This window comes from Embiotoca jacksoni, unplaced genomic scaffold (genome assembly GCF_022577435.1).
Source record: "Embiotoca jacksoni isolate LCO1_2020_lvr unplaced genomic scaffold, fEmbJac1.0.p SCAF_13, whole genome shotgun sequence".
Taxonomy (NCBI): Eukaryota; Metazoa; Chordata; class Actinopteri; family Embiotocidae; genus Embiotoca; species Embiotoca jacksoni.
Genome location: NW_027185263.1, coordinates 5880373 through 5899185, shown reverse-complemented (window position 1 = coordinate 5899185; position 18813 = coordinate 5880373). Strand labels below are relative to the sequence as shown.

The window sequence follows — 18813 nt, the reverse complement described above, 5'->3', positions numbered from 1 at the left end:
AACACTAACAATACTGCTACTAATACTACTACTCTGACTACTACTACTATTACAAATACTACTACTAGGCTAATACCACTACTACTAATACTACTAATCATCATCATCATCATCAACATAATCATCCTTCTCGTCGTCATCATCATCATCATCATCATAATTCGATGTTTATGAAATGAATAGGTGCCGAATATCAATCTGACCAGTAGGGGCGCAATATACATAAAGTTTGCCCGGAAATACGCAATTATCCGACATAAACGAAGAAGAAAAAGTAAACTGCAACATGGCGACTCCCATGCACAGAATAATAGCCAGGAGGCAAGCGTGAGTATGAATTAGTTAACTAAATATTACGGCGTCGTTTCCACACTTGTGCGTCTTCAGTTGTCTTTTTTTAAATACAAATGATACTTGGCTCGTCGAGCTTCGGGCCGGACGTAGGAGGTGAATTACGAACGCTGCCGGTTCTTAATGGGAGCTCCAACGCGCCACTGCCTGTCTGTACAACACACGATATAAAAAAAATAAATAAAAATTAAAAAAAAGCATATATATGTATAGTTGTATGACTGTTTTCTGCGCTCAAGACTGTAGACAGCCTCTGAGGCCGTGGATGATACGTTTCCTATCACACTATTAGTTTAGGTGGGATGTTGTTCACGTCACTGCAAAAAAAAAAAAAAAAAGAAGCTTGACGGGATTTTTATTTTTTTTATTTGGCCATTTCCCCCCCCCCCCCCCCCCCCCCACTAATTATCATTAGAAAAACTCAACAACGGATAATATGAGGTCAAGTCTATGTCATTAACAACGATCAAATTCAGGTCAGAGGGACTTCAGAATCACCATCAGAAATACTTTATTCATCCCCACAGGGAAATGGTGACGCTACACTCACTCTCACGTCTGCTCGGGACAGAAAGAACTAAATCATTTTAAGAAGAAACGAGATAATAAATATACTTAATATGCAGTCACTGGCGTGTGCAGTAAATACCGTAGTTGAAAACTAAAATCATTGTGAAAGTGTGCAAATCCTTAAAAACTTAAAAACTTTTTATAAGGCCGGCTTACCTATTGGCTCATCGTTTCCACATCAGATGCTCTGAAGGAAGCGGTAAAGAGTTTGATGGCCGCCGGCAGGAATGACCTCCTTTATTCTGACCAGATGCACCATCTGGTCAGAATAATATTAATGCTTAACAGGTGCACTGCTTTTCTGTTCACATTGTAATAAACAGTACAGATGTAGTTTACCAGAGCAGGAAAGAAGAGTTTTAACACTCATGATAAAAGGAAAAAAGTATGATTATGGTAAGACTGATCTGGTAAAATTGCTCTTGATAATTACTGCTGTGGTCAAAGAAACCAAACACAATTTAAATAGAAGTGATGATCCAATATTGAAATAATAAAGATAGATAGACACTAATGACAATTTCCACAGTTCAGTTTCAAAGGCAAAATGCTTACAAAAAAAACAATGTTGGGCTGGTTCAGCTTTATGGTGGGTTTCTTACATTTTGACATTTGTGTAAAGCCACTGGCAATTATATCTGTCTTTTAAAAAGAGTTCTTCTGCCATTAGAAAAAAAAACACAAAAAAAAAACTACAGTCTCTGTACATGAGAAATGCAATGAGAATAACTTTCACATTCATCTGAAAATTAATTGTTATAGGCCCCTCAGGAAAATCATCATGCTAATGTCAAATTATTCAGCAGTTGATTTTACAGTGTGATTATTCCTAATTTGTTAGTTAATTTTCTGAGCTGAGGAACATTGAGCCCAAATTTGCATAATTTGTCTGACTGTTAGAAACAAGTTATCATCTTTCTGCACCTTGGAAATTACTCGATTATTATTTTTGATTGCCAATTTTCCAGAACTGTAACCACTGATGTAATTTCCTCCAACTTTAACAAAGTAGTTTTGGTTGCCTGATCGTAGTAAACAGAAGGAAGATATGACGGAGCAATCAGGTAAACCGTTTTAAGAATTCCCCGAACGTAGAGTGGTTGATTTAAAAATGTCGGCGAGCATTGATCGGGTTTAAACTTCAGCACCATCAGCTGCGAAGCTTCACTTTGGAAGAAGTCGTTCTTGAACTAACACTTGTCTGATAACAAAGAAATGCAGTGACGACGTTCACATCTGTCCGTTTTGTTACGTGCAGGGAGGCAAACAAGCAACATGTGCGTTGCCAGAAGTGCTTGGAGATGGGCCACTGGACTTACGAGTGCACGGGGAAGCGGAAATACGTGCACAGACCAACGAGAACAACTGAGATGAAAAAGAAACTCAAGGAGAATGAAAGCAAACCCCTCAGCATCACTGGGTAAAGTGTCTCCGTCGGTTCATATTTAGTTTGTGAGGTCCCTCTTCTCCCCCTAAAATGCCCCCGTTTCTCACTCTTCTCTAAACTGTGTTCACTGTTTTCACCAATAAGCCAAAACATTAAAACCACTGGCAGGCGCAGGGAGTGGGACACGTGTCCCGGCGTTTCGGCTCAGTAATCAGAGAGACGCAAGTCACGAGCTTCCGATTGTGAAGAGAAGCTGATGTTTTAAATGTTGGCTTCGTAGTTTTCTGCTTGACTAAACGCTGTGGAATTAAGTGGCCGACCGGACTCGAATGATTTCCACGGTCGTCGTCCCAGTCGGTCGGGGAATTTGGCTCGTCGGAGGAGCAGTGACGGTGTCGAACTGAGATGAGACGTCATGTTGTGAGACACTGTTTGACGTGGTGAATTAAACACTAAGCAGTTTTTGTTCCAGCCTGTAGATAATTTAGTCTGCAGATTAAAATTGAGCCACTGTTGTGCTCAGAAAAGCACACACGGAGTAGAAAATGGTTTCGCACGCCACCATTAACTGTCAACATTGCAACACGAACCCATCGGCAACAGTCCGGGCCACTGATACAGTTTGATAAATAAGCACACTTTTAACTACTGTGGGTTTCATAATTATTGCCAATATCTAAACCAAAATAATTTTTAAAAAAGCTGCAAGTATTTTAAACCAGCCTAAGCTCTCAGAGGGAAAGTGCTTTGTCTGGTTTGATGACAGTGTTCACTGTTCGTTCTTTATTTTAACTTTTTCCTAAAAGAAAAGCATCTGTTATGTGTAAAAAATAAAAGATGAGACACACACACACACACACACACACACACACACACACACACACACACACACACACACACACACACACACACACACACGTATTCCTTCTTTATTACTCGGTACCAGTTCAGTTGAAGCTCAGCTTATTTTTAAAATGGTTGTGATAACGTTTTTTTGGTTTTTTTTTTTTTTCATGCAGACCAGGAATTGATGGCTCCAATGAGAAGAAAATTAAAAAGAAGTAAGTGGGTTGTATATTACAGCATATTTTGACAGTTTGAAATGTTTTGGCTCTGCACAACACCTGTTGGAATCTAAAGTAGTTACTAGAGGTGCACAGTTCGTATACAGTATATTTAAATATACTTTTAAAAAGTACATTTGTTCTCACATTTTGTGGTGTGGGAAATGTAAGGTTTTATTAACAAAATTTCTATAATTTTGGACAAGTGGGACTTTATATTAATTTAATGTATTTTTATGGCTCGCCATTGGTGAAAGCTGTGGCCAGATGATTGATGTTTTCAGGTCATCCGTCGGTCCATCCGTCCCATTCTTATGAACACAATATCTCAGGAATGTTGAGGGAATTTTGTCAAATTTAGCACAAACATTCACTGAGACTTAAGGAGGCACTGATTAGAGTTTGGTATTTAAGGCTAAAGGTCACTGACCTGACAAAACTCATTTGTGGCCACAACCCAAGAACTCGTACTCTATTTATGACACCACTTTGATATGCTACAACTTTGTGTTCTACTGCAATCGGCGTTATTTGCCACATTACTTTAAAATATTCACTACTTATATGAGTCTGGACAGACATGGATGTAAACTGCAACTTGAATGATTGACAGAGGTATTAACCACGAGGCGGTAATAATCATAGTATAAATAGTAATATAAATACAAATTTAATTTACTTTTTATTAGCAAGAATAATTAAAAAAAAATACATAATTGAAAGATTTGTTTCTTTTTTATTAAATTAGGTCAGGTTACTTCAGAAAACATTTATGAACTGGAAAAAGTAGACTCATTGTTCACAGAAATATGACACAACTGTGCCCTCTAGTGGAGATTCTTGATCACTGCAGGACACTGATCCAATTGCAATGGTGACGGTTTCTAATCCAGTACTATGATAAATTTAACATTAGTCAAGTTGTATTTCTCTGAGGATATTTGTGTTTTGCTTTTCAAGGCTAGACTTTGTGGATAATTACATGCTGATCTTTAAAGACCATTTTCTCAGCCTAACTTGTGGGATTGTAGGAAAAGCCCCGGTGTAGTTAATATCATTCACAATGGCTATGTTCTATTACCCTGAATCAGCTAAATGAAACCTATCATTAATGTTATGATTTACATCTGTGCTTTTATTCCTGTCACATGTCTAATTGTCTTCTGTGAAAAATGCTAAGCACTACTTAACCCCCTACTCCTGACATCTGAGCACTCTTTGTTTCTTTATCATTCCCAAACGAATGACCCTTTTTCACAGCAGACATCTTTCTGACTTGCAAGAGAAGAAAGGGTGGAACTAATAATGTTAAAATGTCCGCTGTGCCAAAAGGTCCATTTAACTGAAGTTTCACACCACATTTTGCCCCTGGTCATGTGATACCAGCACCCCACAGTGCTGAAGACACTCACTTGTGTTATCTCAGGTTGATTATTAAGCTGTGGCTGTAACTACAAAAATATTTCAACAATGTTAAAAAAAAACCAAAAAAAACGGGTATTAGATTTTAAGGCTGCAACTAATGGTTATCATTATCAATTAATCTGTTGAGTATTTTCCCAATTAATTAGTTACCAGTTTGGTATTTTAAGTGTCAGAAAAAGGTGAAAATATGCTTACGGATGCATTCAGTCAAGGAATATCTGAGGCTGGTGATAGTGGAAAAGGGGTACACGAGTTCAACAGATGAAGCCCCGATAGGCAAAATTAATATGATTCCTTTTCCTGTGACATGACTGTACTAGTCTGTTCAGCATCCAAAGATAAACATCAGTAGAACATGTTCAGGTGATGTTTGTCACTATTTTAAAACAACCAAATCATTTTTTTTAATTTTTTTTTAAACCTTGCAGATCAGCACGCGTAACATGGGAGACATTGTGTCGCTTCACCTTTCATGTCTGTAAACGGAGAATAAAGAAGAGTTAGCAGGGTATAAAACGGGTCAAAGTCATTGCGCACCTTTTCTTTGTGAAGTGACACCACAACAGCCACCCCGTAACATCTTGAGGGACGGTAGCAGGTACATAGTGAGACCTCAATGAGCCCAGATGCCGTTCACTTTGGTGTAGTCATGTTTTCTGGTTGTGCTGTGCCACTTGCTCTCAGGGCAAAAGACTCCAGCGACAGCAGCAGTGATTCAGACGGCTCCTCCAGTGACTCATCGTCAGACAGCAGCGACTCCTCCAGCTCCTCTTCAGATGACAGCGACAGCAGCAGTGACAGCGGCGATGACAGCTCTTCCTCATCCTCCTCTTCCTCCTCCTCCTCTTCGTCCTCAGACAGCTCAGTCTCAGGGAGCAGCAGCGATTCAGATCAAGGACCTCCTAAGAAGAAGAAAAAGAAGAAATGAATATGTTTGAATGAGTGCGGATTTCTTGTTTGTATTTTTTTTTTTTTCTAAATCCCATTACAGTTGGTTGGATCTGATTGGATATGACAGTTGCACAGATTTGTTCATAACGGACTAGGATGATCGGACGAGATATTTTTAGTTGGCCATCATATAATCCTCTAGTGTGATATTTTCTTAAGTTTGTTGTCTACTAAAGATGTAAACTCAAAACATCTGAGGAAATGAATGTGATCATTCCTGTTAAATTGTGATTTTGTACTTAGATATATTTTTAGTCAAGCTTAATCTGTACAGCGCACAACCTTTATAAAGCAACGCCATATCTGTAGAACTGAAAACACACATGTGACCTTTTAAAGGCTACTGAAAGAAACCTATGTTTTGTTAAACTTCAAATTAATGTAAAAAGTCTTGTTGCTAGGAAATTGCTTTGTTTCACTGTAAAATAAACTTGGCTTGTTTTTCTTTTTAAGGCTTTTGAATTTTGCTTCTGTAAAAGGCTGGGTTTTTCTAAAGTAAACCACATTATAATAACTTTACATATAAGAAATTGAGGATAAAATGGCAATACATTTTGGTAACTGGCTTGAAAATAGAATATTTTCAAAAACAGCCTCTCAGAGTCAAGCTATGTTGGTGGGCCTACCAGTTTAATATATATTGAAAATGTATTGACACTGTATTTCAATCATTAAACTGCAAAGCTGAAAGTAGCTTTTAAGATTGAAAAGTCTTAAAAGATTCAAAGTAGCCCCAGATTATTGGCCAGTGTTTTAAATCAGGCCCTGGGCGATGATGATGAAGATGAATTTGAAAAGTGTCCATAAATCAAAGCACGCAGGTTTGCGTTTCAAAATGCTTGATCGAACATTATGTATCTTTTGGACATTATAACCTATGGGTTTTTGTCTGGGGAATTTTTATGCGTGCTTTCCTTGGAGAAATAAGGTATCCAACATATACTAGAAATCATAAACATGAGTTGTAACACATTTAAATTGACTATTTATGGGGGGGAGAAACAACTTGGTTTAAGGCTATAGTTTAAAACTTTTTTTTTTTCTTTTTTTTTTTTACACCAAAGAAAGGCACCTGACATCTGAATTTATCAGTCAAGTTGTGTATTTAAAATTAGATTAGGCCATTAATCAGGGAACAATGAAACGCTCTCCGTGATTTCCGTCCTAAGCGTCAAGTGTGAGGAACCTGTGCGTCACGGAAGTGTTGCATTCAGGGTACGTAGGAAATACCTATATCTTTAAAAAAAAAAAAACTGTCCACGCTGTTACCGTCCGACTACCGAGTAACAATTTAAATAGGCTCCTATATTTAACCTAACAACCTCACAATTATTTATATTCCTTAATTTGGAATCTGATAGGTCCGTTATCGCGATAAATAATTATATCTCGTTATATAAACTACGCCACCGGAAAAAAAAAAAAAAAAAAAAAAACTAAGATCAGTAGTGTTTTCAAACGGTCTATCGTTGACACGGCTCCGTAAAATCCCGTCTATTATTATTATTTTTACCCTGTTATGTTTACAAAAGAAAAACTTTCCTGTCATGTTTACATGGTCAGGTGGTTGGATTCGCGATGTTTCCGACAGCCCGTGAAGGCGGCGCATCCATGCATTGAGTCCTGTCTGTGGTACCTGCTTGGCTGCTTAACTTAGCTAGCAGTCTCCTTACCTATCAGTCACTTCTGTCAGGAGGAATAAAAAAAAAAAAAAAAAAAAAAAACATGAACGAGAGGGAGAATGATTCCGTTTTGTTTTCCACTCGACGTCACGGTTGCGTTTTAAGGAGAAGATGAAGACCGTCCATTTGGTTTTAGCGTTTTAGCTTGTTATAAGCGTTTTGCTGAGTCCATTTTGCGTGTTAACTGGAAGTGGAAAAAGACAAAGAGAAAAGAGCTTTCCAATAGCTAGAATGGTTTGGGCCTAAAAAGAAGACAAGAGGTGAGGATGCCGAACCGACACGGCGGGTTTTACTTGGCGATTAATCGCACCGGGTGGTTATCCGACATTTGGAGTGAATGTTCGTTTCGATTTCCGCGAAAAAAATTCATGAATTTCAGAGCTAGCTGGCCGCTAGCCCTCAAAACGCTACTAGCCGGTTTGGCTTAGCTAACTAGTATGCTAAAAAAAAAAAAAAAAAAAAAAAAAAGATCCAGGTAGTCCCGAAGAGGAGCGTGTTGGTCTCTTAAACCATTTCTTTTTTTGGGGGAAACGTTAAAAACAAAATATATATATATATATATCTGAAGGATGGTTAAATGTTACTTTGACGCTCCGCTCTTTGGGAAAAACTGAGGCTAACGTCGCAGTGATAGTGATCATGTTTTTGTTCCTGTAACTTAAAACAGGTCATGACGTCCGATGTTTGTGTTTTCTGTTGTTGTTGTTGTTGTTGTTGTTTTTTTAAAGCCGTGGTCGGCATCACTTAAACCGTGAACTAGTGCTATCAAGTACTTGAATGATAAAACAGAATTTGCTGCGGTTGTATTATAACGCAAATTACACCGTAATGTTGCAGCTAAACTTCATGAAATAAACTTAAATTTCCTCCCCCAAACTAAATTATTATTACTTATTTATTTTTTGACTTGCTTGCAGTTTCTGCAGCAGACACGAGACAACTGAACGAGTTACTCGAGGCCGAAGAGACTCGTTTGTTACTCGCAGAAACTTTTGAGGCTCGCTGCTGTCCTCTTTGCACATTATGTGTCCTGCGTTGATCGCGGTGGACGAGTCTCGGTGCCACTCCCAGCTGTTTCAAGTCAAAGTTATTTCTGTTGACTCTCAAAATTGACTACGAGAAGACGAGAAAGTAGCCCGTGTGTGTGTGTGTGTGTGTGTGTGTGTGTGCTTTGGTCCAAGCCAAGGGACAGCTGATATGCTTTTCTAGGAAGCCATTTTACGTGCCACAGTTGGGGGAAGGGCCAGAAAATGTATCATAAGTCCAGAGTTCCTCTCAACAGTTTTGTAATATCACCGGATACGCGTGGACACTTGAGGAGGATGGACTTGGAGACCGGGGACGAGGAAAACCCTGATTGGTGAAGATAGGGGAGCACCGAGGTCACGAACCCGTTTATGGCAGATTGCTGGGAACTGACACAACAACAATTGTGGTCAGGTGGTGGATGGAGTTGTGGTTGGGAGTTGTCTGTGAAGTGTACCGTCTACGATGTGTTACTACAAGTGCGTTTTTTATTTTTTTATTTTCATGCGGTCATTACAGGAGTCATAACGTCGCCTTCGTGTTAAATTAAGTCGGTGTAAACACCTCCTTACTGTCGGACTGTGATGCCAGCAGCACTATTTTCTAGTTTAAGACGCATTGCATATTCCAACTTGCGTTAAAGCGAGTAAATAGTTCAACTGAATTATCGTATGCCTCTCAAATGGAGTCACAGAAGGCAATTCGCTTGTTTGACAATAGAAGGAAAAAAAAAATTCGATATACTTCCATTGGAGTGGTAAAAGCAACTTGAAGCATAATGCCTTTGCCAAATTGCTTGAACGGCGTACTATGACAGCAGTGTGTCAGAAACTTTAGTTGAAACATACGAGCTGCTTTGGTGATTAATCCGGCTGTGGTCCAGGGTTGGATCGAAGCCTCAATATCTGTATCCTAACTTTTTACATGAAATAACATTTTCCTCACTGAGAAATAATTAAAGAGAAGTTTTGGATATTCAGGTGTCAGTTTAAACTGTTAAAATAGCTCAGTATGTTGCGCACTGCTTTTTGTTGCAAAGTGGGACTGTGACTGCAGGATGGCCGGGTGTGATAGTTCTGGGTTAGGGTAACCACCGAAACAACTCGGGCAAGCTTAAGCGGACCAATGCGAAGAGTAGAGTTTGTAAACTCCCTGATGACAGCTTTGTTAAGTTGTAACATTACGAAGAAATTTAGTCATTACGCAACTGTAGTAAACAGCCTATTAGTAATGTGTAACTGCTCCCTGTGACGCAGCTCATTGTGAAATCCTCTTCACCTCCTATTTAGGTTTTGGCCGGAAGCTATAGTATAACCGTTTCCTCTGTTGCCACGGCAAAGGGCAGATGCCCTGTCAAGATGTTATGGTGATTTGTTTTTCTGTTCCAGACAGAGCAGTGGGTACATGTTTGCTTTGGCTTTGGCACATCTATTGTACAGTGCAGTTGTACTACAGTGTGGTTTTGCAAGCTGGATTTTTGGGAAGTGAGCAATGCCTAGTTTCAGGCTGTTCAACAACAACTCATTGTACAAAACTGTATGGCTGCCTTCCCAAAATTGAGGGTTACTTATATGAATTACACCAAAGGCTCCAGATTGCGTCTTTATCTCGTCTCATCAGCTTCATCTTTCTCTCCTTTTTGATGAATGAAGTAAATTAATGAAGCCACAAAGGAGTCGTCACTATTACGTGGTGTCTGTGTCTGCAGAGACGCAACTGCTTTTTAGCATTTACATTCCCCTCATTAACACCGTCCCAAAATAAGAGCTAAAAGTCTTCATCTTGCGGTCCGTAAGTTTACAGCCAAATATGATTTCCTGTACTAAGAAAAGCTTGTCGAGAGAAAGTTGTTTGAAGGCTCTTCCAGAGTCTGCCAGTTTAATTAGCCCCGAATCTAATCAGACATCAGCAGCTCTTTTTTTATCCCTCAGTACTGTTGCTCACACAGCAGAAAAATATGCTACTCACTGTGTCCTGACCTCGTGCATCTGTTCCTCCGCTTTTGTTCTCTAGGATGTGAGTTAAGCTCTCGTGGCCATATAGTCCTATGAAGGGGAAGCTCATTAAGGCCATTTCACTTCACAGATCTGGCATAGATCAGTGCTGTGATATACTGCTCCATCGCACTTGTTTTGAAATGGTACAATAACAGATTCAGTCATATTCTGTTGCATAAACCGTAATGCAATTTGTGGCAGTAGTATTTTCAAGGTTAAGCACATTGCAGGAAATAATGAATGGGTCAGTAACTTAAACGGTAAATATTCTTGCGTGTGATGGCTACAGAAGAAGTAGTTGTTATGAATTTAAGTAATAAGTTGACAGAACTTTTGTAATTAATGCACTCGTATTGCTAACTTAAGCACTAGGACTATTCTATTATTATTTCTATTATTATCTCATTGCTTCTGTATGCTGCTGTAGTGAAAAAATTTCCCCTCGGGGATTAATAAAGTAACTACCTACCTACCTACTTGCAAACGTATGAATCAATGCAATTACATTTTTTATTCTGGGGCTGCAACTAACAACTTTTTTCATCAACAAATTATCTTTTAGATTAATCTTTTTGTCTATAAAGTCAGAAAACAATGAAAAAAATTCCCTGTATACTTTCCCACAATCCAAAGTGACATCCTCAGATGTCTGACCAACCAGCCCGAACCCAATATTTATCTTACCGTGATGTATAGCAAAAAAAATGCATGCAATATATTTGAGAAGCTGGCAACAGACAACTTTCCTTTGGGAAAAAACCCAAAACAACTCACTAATTCCTGATTCACTTGTCAAAAATAACTGTGAAATCATTTTCACGTTGATCAGCTAATTGTTGCAGTTCTACTTTAATCACATTCGCCCACAAGAAATACTGTTCTGTGACCTGCAGAGGTTTGTTTTGAGGTTCAGAGCGGTACGCTATAGGTTCTCCAGATAGACAGAAGTTTCAGCAACAGATCTTGTCTAGACGGTTCCCTGAGTAATAACACCTGTGACTGATGTATGGAAAATTACTCAGCGGGGCTGCAGTGTTGTTGTATGACCGGCACGTTGTTGCAGTAAAAGTTTGCGTGCTGCCTGCTGTTTTAATGGCTTATGTTACGTTTCAGCGGGGTAGTTGTTCTTTCATGACGGAAAAACTAAGCGAATAAGGAACGGTTAATTGATGTCTTGGGTGGAGTGTTTTATGTCGGTCAGTGTTAATGCTTCAGGTCTGATCGAACAAAGCGTAGCATAGATATGCATGACAGGCCAAGATGGGTTGTTTTAGCATGTGTTTTGCTCCTTATCGGCTACATAAAGGACCAATGAATATTTATGAAATGCTAATGAAATGCTAGTATGTTAAATAGTTGACACTTTTTGCTGTATAATCCAAGTTAAATTGCCATCAGTGACATATCCACAAAACTGCGGCTGGACATACCGAGTTAAAATGGGGTGCATGGTCCACTATAATATGTTGAATCAGCCAAACCAGTGAAGAGGGTCTTGCAAAGAAGTAAAAGCCTCTTGACAAGCTTGGCGTGCATATTGAAGAGCTTGAATGACGCAGTTCCTCTGGAAACGTTGCCAAGATAATTGAGGGGTGTGTGACATGTTCCACTAACAATTTTGGCAGAAAAAGGACCCTGGGCATTGTGTTATCTGTGTCAGAGCTGAAAGTGAGAGCATTTACTTTCTGGGTTTGTCTGACAATAATTATCAATTCGAAACCCCCGAGGGCTTTTCAGGTGGTTGCTGTTTAGGTTTGTATGTTGTCTATCATGTTTACCACACGTCATAAGGCTGTTTTGAGAGATGAGCAAGATAGACAAGTTCAGTTTAGTAATGGAAAAGTTATTAATGTGAATCCTAATCTTCTCTACTCTAGCCTGATTTGATCATCTTGTCTGGAAGAAGACGTGGTCTTAAAGGAACATAGTGCAGTTTTCAAAATTAACATTGAGTTTGTGTGTTCATTGAGAACAATATACCTCTCACCTCTTGGTAATCAGGTTTGCTTGAATGTCAAACTTTTATAAAATCTCTAAATTAATAATGACGGAATAGTTTGTGAGCACACAACAGTCACAGCACTAGGCCCTGATTGGTAAGTGCTTAAGGCTCCCACTGAATCCAATAATGCCCGCCTGCTGTGTGGAGGCATTCCAGGCAGTGAGTCAGTTCAAAGGATGTAAGCATTTGTTTAGGGAACATGCCAATCAAGACTCTAGGCTTGTTTTCATATGTTAATTGGAGCTAATCTGAAGCCACGGAAATATCTTAGGTTTTTTTTTTATTGAAGCAGGAACTTAAGACAACACATTTTGACATGTTCTTCCTTAAACATCTTTAGCTTAATGCTGTGATATAAAAGGCACACAGAAAATTAAGCTTATTTATGTTGTTGTTGTGTGAATGAGATGATGTCTCTGCAAGAAAAACAGATACAGAAATATGTCTTTGTACTTGCACAAATTTCTTCAGGAAAATGATTAGATTTTATAGAGTTTGAAAGTCACTTTGCTTTCAAAAATGAGTGTTTTCGAACAATTTCTTATCGACTCCTTGTCTTAGCAGCATGTGGTCTTGACAGCAGTCCTTCCCAAACAGCTGCTTATAGGAGGCAGGTTTGCACCATTTAAATGGACACTCCCTCTGGAATTCCTGCAGTCAGCAGGTTTGCTTCAAAAGCACCAGGGGTGGTGGCACTGGCTGCCCATCTGTACCCATTACTGAGAACTCACTGTTCACGTTATAAAATACTCTTCTTGAACTGTTTGTATAAAATGCAGGAAGTCACTCATAAACAATGATTCGGGGTTTGGGGTTGTGTAAACACAACTGACTAAATATGACGTGATATTTATCTTTTTATTCATTGTTGTCGTGAAAATCTGTTGCAAAACTAGAACCATTTGTGATCTTCACAGTTGGCGCAGAACGTCAACACCTTCTACTGTTGTTATGATCTTTAGATTGCATACCAGTTCGGTGGTATCACATAGCTTTGTGGATTCTCAGTTACATTTGCTCCTTAATGAACCCTGCTATCGATTTAATCAACCAAGGGTAGTGGTCTGATTCTAATTATAAAAGAAAGTGGTAAATGTAATTGAAGTGCTGAAAATAACAGAGTACCCTGTGATAGTATAAACTTAAAGAGAACAGAAAAAGATGGTGTTTTTAGATTTATTATTAAGTTGAAGTTAGTCAAAACAGTACAGTATTTACAAAAACATCAGCCCTGATCATAAAGACATGCAGCTGTTCTCACTTCTGTACAGTGTTAGTGTCAATTTACGACTTTGTATATCAACTTTATTTATTATAAACTGAGTCCAAGGGAGTTTCCCCAGTTTGGAATTCATCATTTTATGACCGCACTTTGTTTTCAGGATTGTTTTTCTCTTGTTTACTTTCCAGTATATTGTAAATAACACCATGATTTAACAGCCCACCAGAAAGAATATAAAAGTGCCCCATTGTGAATGTTTCCTAAAGTAGAACAAATGTTCTAAAAAAAAAACAATAATAATCTTTATTGATTTACTGGTTTATTGCAACAAAATTCCTGAGTGATCAAATATATCAAACATATTCATACTAAAGAGAATACTGGAGAAAAGAAGTGATAACATTAAAGATAATTTAGAAGACAGTAGCAAGTGATAGATATGTTTTCAGAAGTAAGTTTAAAAGGTGGTAGGGGCTTGGTCAAGTCCTTCCAAAGTCTGAAAAAATAAATTGCTGCCACCAGTTTTTATTTGTATATAAATTACCCCCTTTATATTCAACCCCCTTTGTATATAAATTACCCCCTTTATATTCAAATAAAAACTGGTGGCCACCAAAATACAAAATACAAATGCAAAAACCTTTCTTCCAGGACTGACAAACACAACATTGTAAATTGTAGGTAAATATAAATACTACAAACGCGTAATTTTAAGAAAACATGATGGCCTCAACTTAAAGGCAAAGTGTAAAAGACATTTAGCTGTAAATGTGAATGTTTGTACAGACTCTGGTGGTTATCCACAAGTCAAACCAAAGTGTGCTCCAGATGTGATCAAATATCGAAATCAGACTTTCACAAAACAGGAAGCCGGCAGAGAAGTGAGGAGGTGTGGTATTGTCAGTGTTTGTACCAGATAATCATCCTTGTGAGAGATGTGCTGATGCCACATTTGTCAGCATGTGTCGTCATCACATGTAGCTGATGAAAAAGTCTCATGTTTGTTACAAGCAGCGTGCCGGAAACCTGTGCGCTGTCACTTTAACAGGGTGCATGGGTGCTGTGCCCTGTGCTCAGGGCATAGTGGGGGAGGGAGGGGGGGGAGGGAGGTTGTTGACGGAAAGGCGAGCTCTGATTGGCCGCGTCTTACTGAGGGGAGTGACATCACACGGAGGAGAGGCCCTGCGGTGTAAAATAACATCTCCTTTTATGGGAGGAGGTGGACCGTGCCATTCTCGGAGAGAGGTGAGATTTATTCCCCTTTAACTGATTCTTCAGTGCCGTTTCCCTCCCTGTAGATGTGCTCATTAATTGGCCTGGATGGCCAGCTTGTAAATTATTATTGCTGTAAAGCTGTCTTAAACAAAGCTCGTTTCTTTCCTCTTTTTTTTTTTTTTTTTTTTAAAACCACCTTTTATTTTATTATCTTTTGCTTTACTCTCCTTGCTTTTGAGTTTACTGGAAGGTGTAATTACCTTCAGGAAGACTTTTTCCTTCTCTTTTCTTCTCGTCTCTCTTCTTTGATTTAAGACTTGAAGGTGTAATCGGTCACGTTCATTTTTAAGACACGGATGTATTACAGTTTCAGCAGTCTTTTCAAACTCCTGCTGAGCATTGTGCTCGTGCAAAGCTCCCTTCAGATATTTCATATGCTTAATTAACTGAGATTAAAAGATTCCTCAGCTCCATGCTGAGCTTCTTTTCCTCATAGTGGAAGATTAAAATCGGCACACGGTGCTGTTAGTCTGACACTCTTCTGGAAACGAGATGAATCGTCTCCTTCATTTTTCTCTGTCACATTCATTCTTAACATTTACACAACACACACACACACACACACACACACTCTCTCTCACCCCTATTCTTATCCACCGCCTGCCCCATTTCACCTCGCTTGATCTCCGGACATGCTTTAACCTCAAAACCCTCAAACAGATCAGGAAGCTGCGGCTGCCTCTAGACTTCACCTAGCATGTGACTACCCCCGGTGTTTGCCGACGTGGTATCTCCCGAAAACAAGCAGTCACCTCCCCTCCCTAAGTCAGATTTGTCTCCACTCCAAGGAAATACACTGTACCTTTGAGTCGAGTAAAGAAACTGTGGTTACACTCTTCCAGCTGGACGCCTACAGATACATTTAGGAAAACAAAAGGGTCAGATTATCCTTACTGGAGGAGGTTGGCGTACACATTTAGGCTGACAAGTCATGACGAGAATACTTCTGAATCCCTGGGAGATCCTCTGAACCCTCCTCCCCTCCTCCTTCCAATGTTTCAGTGGTTGGGGCCATGGCCTCTCAGTCAGGGTAAGAAATGCACAACTTAGTTGGCAGCTTTGCTTATGTGTCTGATAGGAATAAAACACAGAATTTTCATTATATCTGTACACAAGTCATACGAGATGTTTTTGGATGGCCTCGCATAGTGGTTGAGTCACAGAAACCCGGCGCCGCGTTCACGGTGCTCAGATAACCATCAATTCTTCCCGTTTTCTGTTCGTTTTGGTAGATGTGGCCTGGCTGTTATGTTGTGAGTTAGATGAGCTGATTAATTAATTTAGAGAGTGAACTGCCTTTTCATCTCTGGAGAGATTTTGACCTTTTCTGTTTGGGACACTCGTGAATGACTCAAGTAAACGTAGCTGGCCATTACACTCTGATAGTAACAAATGTTATTTAATCTTGTGTAAGACGTGTTTTGTGTAGTCATGTTTTTCCTACTTGGGGGGGGATGCAAATCTTATTATTTTGCCAATAGATGAGCTCTGTAGGAGTTGGGCTTTGGGTGTAGGCTCGGCGAAATATGCAAACCGAAGTTTGTTTACGGTCCAAGTTTAAACGAGTTACATTGAAATAAAAAATTGTCTGTCTGTTGCGTTGTTGTAAATCACTTGTGTGTGGTTTTATTGAATTTGTGGTTATTGAGTCACGTCTGACTTGCACAGCCAACAGTTTTAGCTACTGCACCCTCAGAAAGGAATAAGCACTATGTTCAGTTGGGCCTCACTTTGCTGGACAAATGCAACCCCCCCATTTCCTAGTTTAGAAATTAAAGATTACATTTCAAAAGAAGTTATCTAGCATGTGACATTAGCTGTTCCTGGGGATTTATATGGGGAGTAAAAACAGGGACATCGCTTCCACCATGCTGTAGTAGTTATTGTTGTGGCATGTCAGACAGGCTTTCCCCATTGGATGATATTTATTTTTTTGTGCAGCGATTATGTTTTACTGTCTCCCTGCTGACTTTGTGGTGTTAGGCCATACTTGCTCACAGTAGCTTTTGTCCCCCATGTTGAAAACAGTGCACATGTGCATTCGTGGAAAACCAGCGACGTATGCGTACAGTAACTGTAGTTGGCTCAAGTCAGTAATTTTAGTTATTTATTAATGGAAGTCTTAAGACACGAGTGGGGTGTTTAAAGAAAGGCATGGAGTCCTGTCGTAACCTTTTATCCTGAAGGAGAATGCCTATAAAGGCTTTCTCGATCTGGGTTTTGGTTTTCTTCTCTACATAGCCAAGTCTGAGTTTTGAAGCTGGTTCAAGGCCTACTTAAAAACAGGTCAAGCTCATAAGCAGTCGCATCATCATCACCAGTTTTGCATTATTTCTTCCATCAGTTTTCATGGAGGACTTCCTTATTTATTCAAAATCCAAAGTAAACCTTGGTTTTTCATATAGAGTATGTTTGTTTCCAATGTAACTTGCCTTAAAATCAAAACTTTTCAAATAAGTTCCAGTTTTTGGAAGGACACAAAAGTACAGCAAACCTTTTGGCTCTTAAATGTGAATTAATGATCTAGTTTTGTTGAAACCTTCAAGAAATAGTTAAGCCACCTTTGTAGAACTATTCTATGGTATTCCCTTTTCTAATGATTAAAAACAAACATATGTTAGTTAGGCCACATCAACAATAATACATTTTCATCTTCAAACGCCATTTTTCACTCGACAAATGCCAAAAGGCTCCTTCCACACGAGCAGTTCAGCAACAGTTCAAGACTAATCTCCATCGATACTAAAAGGCCTGAAAGTAATTACTGTGACCGTTCACTGGGCATGCCACCTAAAACTGCTGATACTTTTGTATTTGGTGACCCATCAGAGTCTTTGTCCTGCAGTGTTGGTAAAGTTTAGACACGAGGATTTAGAGGGTCGGGGTAAGAATATCAGGGCAGGTCACAGAACTTGATGGGTCACGTGGGCAACGTTCAATATAGAGCTGTTAACGCCGCCGGACACGGGAATTGTCGCAAGTCACTCGCATGCCTCCTGCACATGTAGGCAGTAGTTTAACTGCAAAACAGCTGCTAGCTTAGACAACAAGGTCTGTAATATGTTATCTATGTTGAGTTAACCGCTGGAAGTCAAGGCTAATGTGGTTCATTTTTCATTGGGAAAAGGGATCGTATGATAGAGTTGTGACAAATCAGGAAAGGACACGGCATGATTAATAAGACCCAATCAGCAATTGAGCTCGAGTGTCTGCGTCACCGTTTTCAAAAGTTTCCTTTTTTTTTTTTTTTTTCTCAACAAAAATGGGATTCGCAGTGTTTTCAAAAGCCTCCATTTTAGGGTTTAAAAAAAACAAAAAATGGCTGGTGTGGATACTTAACGAAAGCTGCATTTTAAAACAAAGAAATGGATGTAGCTTTAGATGGACAGAACGGACAAAACAAGTGTTTACAAGGGATCTTGGGCCTGATGCGTTTCAGCATTTAACACTGCTGACAGTGACTTGTTGACACATGTAGTTTCAGCCTCAACTGACATCAACAGCCTCATTTCCATATGCAAGTACTCCTGCACAACTCTAAAAGCACCTTCGGTGCCTCATCGTTTAGTTTCATTATTAGTCTCATCAGAGAGCCCTCTTAAATTGTGGACATTTATAGCATTAAAGACCTTCACATGATAGTTGGTACTTGTCCGCTGTGTGGTAGAAGAGGCAAAATAACCCTAACCCTAACATTGAGCAAAGTTTACTGGAACGTGTCTTTTAGTAAATCATCCGCGCTGTTAACTGTAGTCCTTGTTGTCTATGAAAGGCAATCGGTGGTCAGTTCAATTTGAGCCTGTTTGTAATTATGAAAAGTGTCTGTTTTTTTTAGTGTCTAACTTTGTGTAGTCTGAGCTT

The 18813-nt window shown here is 39.3% G+C and overlaps 2 protein-coding genes across 2 annotated transcripts in view; both read left to right on the top strand.

Annotated features, from left to right (window-relative positions):
- Window positions 1-267: 267 nt before the first annotated feature.
- zcchc10 (zinc finger, CCHC domain containing 10) lies at window positions 268-6200 on the top strand. Its single transcript, XM_069146025.1, has 4 exons — window positions 268-327; window positions 2180-2341; window positions 3328-3369; window positions 5482-6200. Exons 1-4 carry the CDS (start codon window positions 287-289, stop codon window positions 5723-5725), a joined length of 489 nt encoding a protein of 162 aa, XP_069002126.1. The 5' UTR covers window positions 268-286; the 3' UTR covers window positions 5726-6200.
- A 1153-nt stretch (window positions 6201-7353) lies between these two features.
- The window catches only part of aff4 (AF4/FMR2 family, member 4), a 29317-nt gene continuing 17857 nt past the window's right edge, over window positions 7354-18813 (top strand). The window contains exon 1 of the mRNA XM_069146023.1: window positions 7354-7690. The gene's annotated coding sequence lies outside the window, so the exon portion shown is untranslated. The remainder of the gene's footprint in view (window positions 7691-18813) is intronic.

Coding starts and splice junctions, on each gene's coding strand:
- zcchc10 (XM_069146025.1), top strand. CDS start 287: ATGGCGACTCCCATGCACAGAATAATAGCCAGGAGGCAAGC. Junction 2,342..3,327: donor AAACCCCTCAGCATCACTGG/GTAAAGTGTCTC, acceptor TTTTTCATGCAG/ACCAGGAATTGATGGCTCCA. Junction 3,370..5,481: donor GAGAAGAAAATTAAAAAGAA/GTAAGTGGGTTG, acceptor ACTTGCTCTCAG/GGCAAAAGACTCCAGCGACA.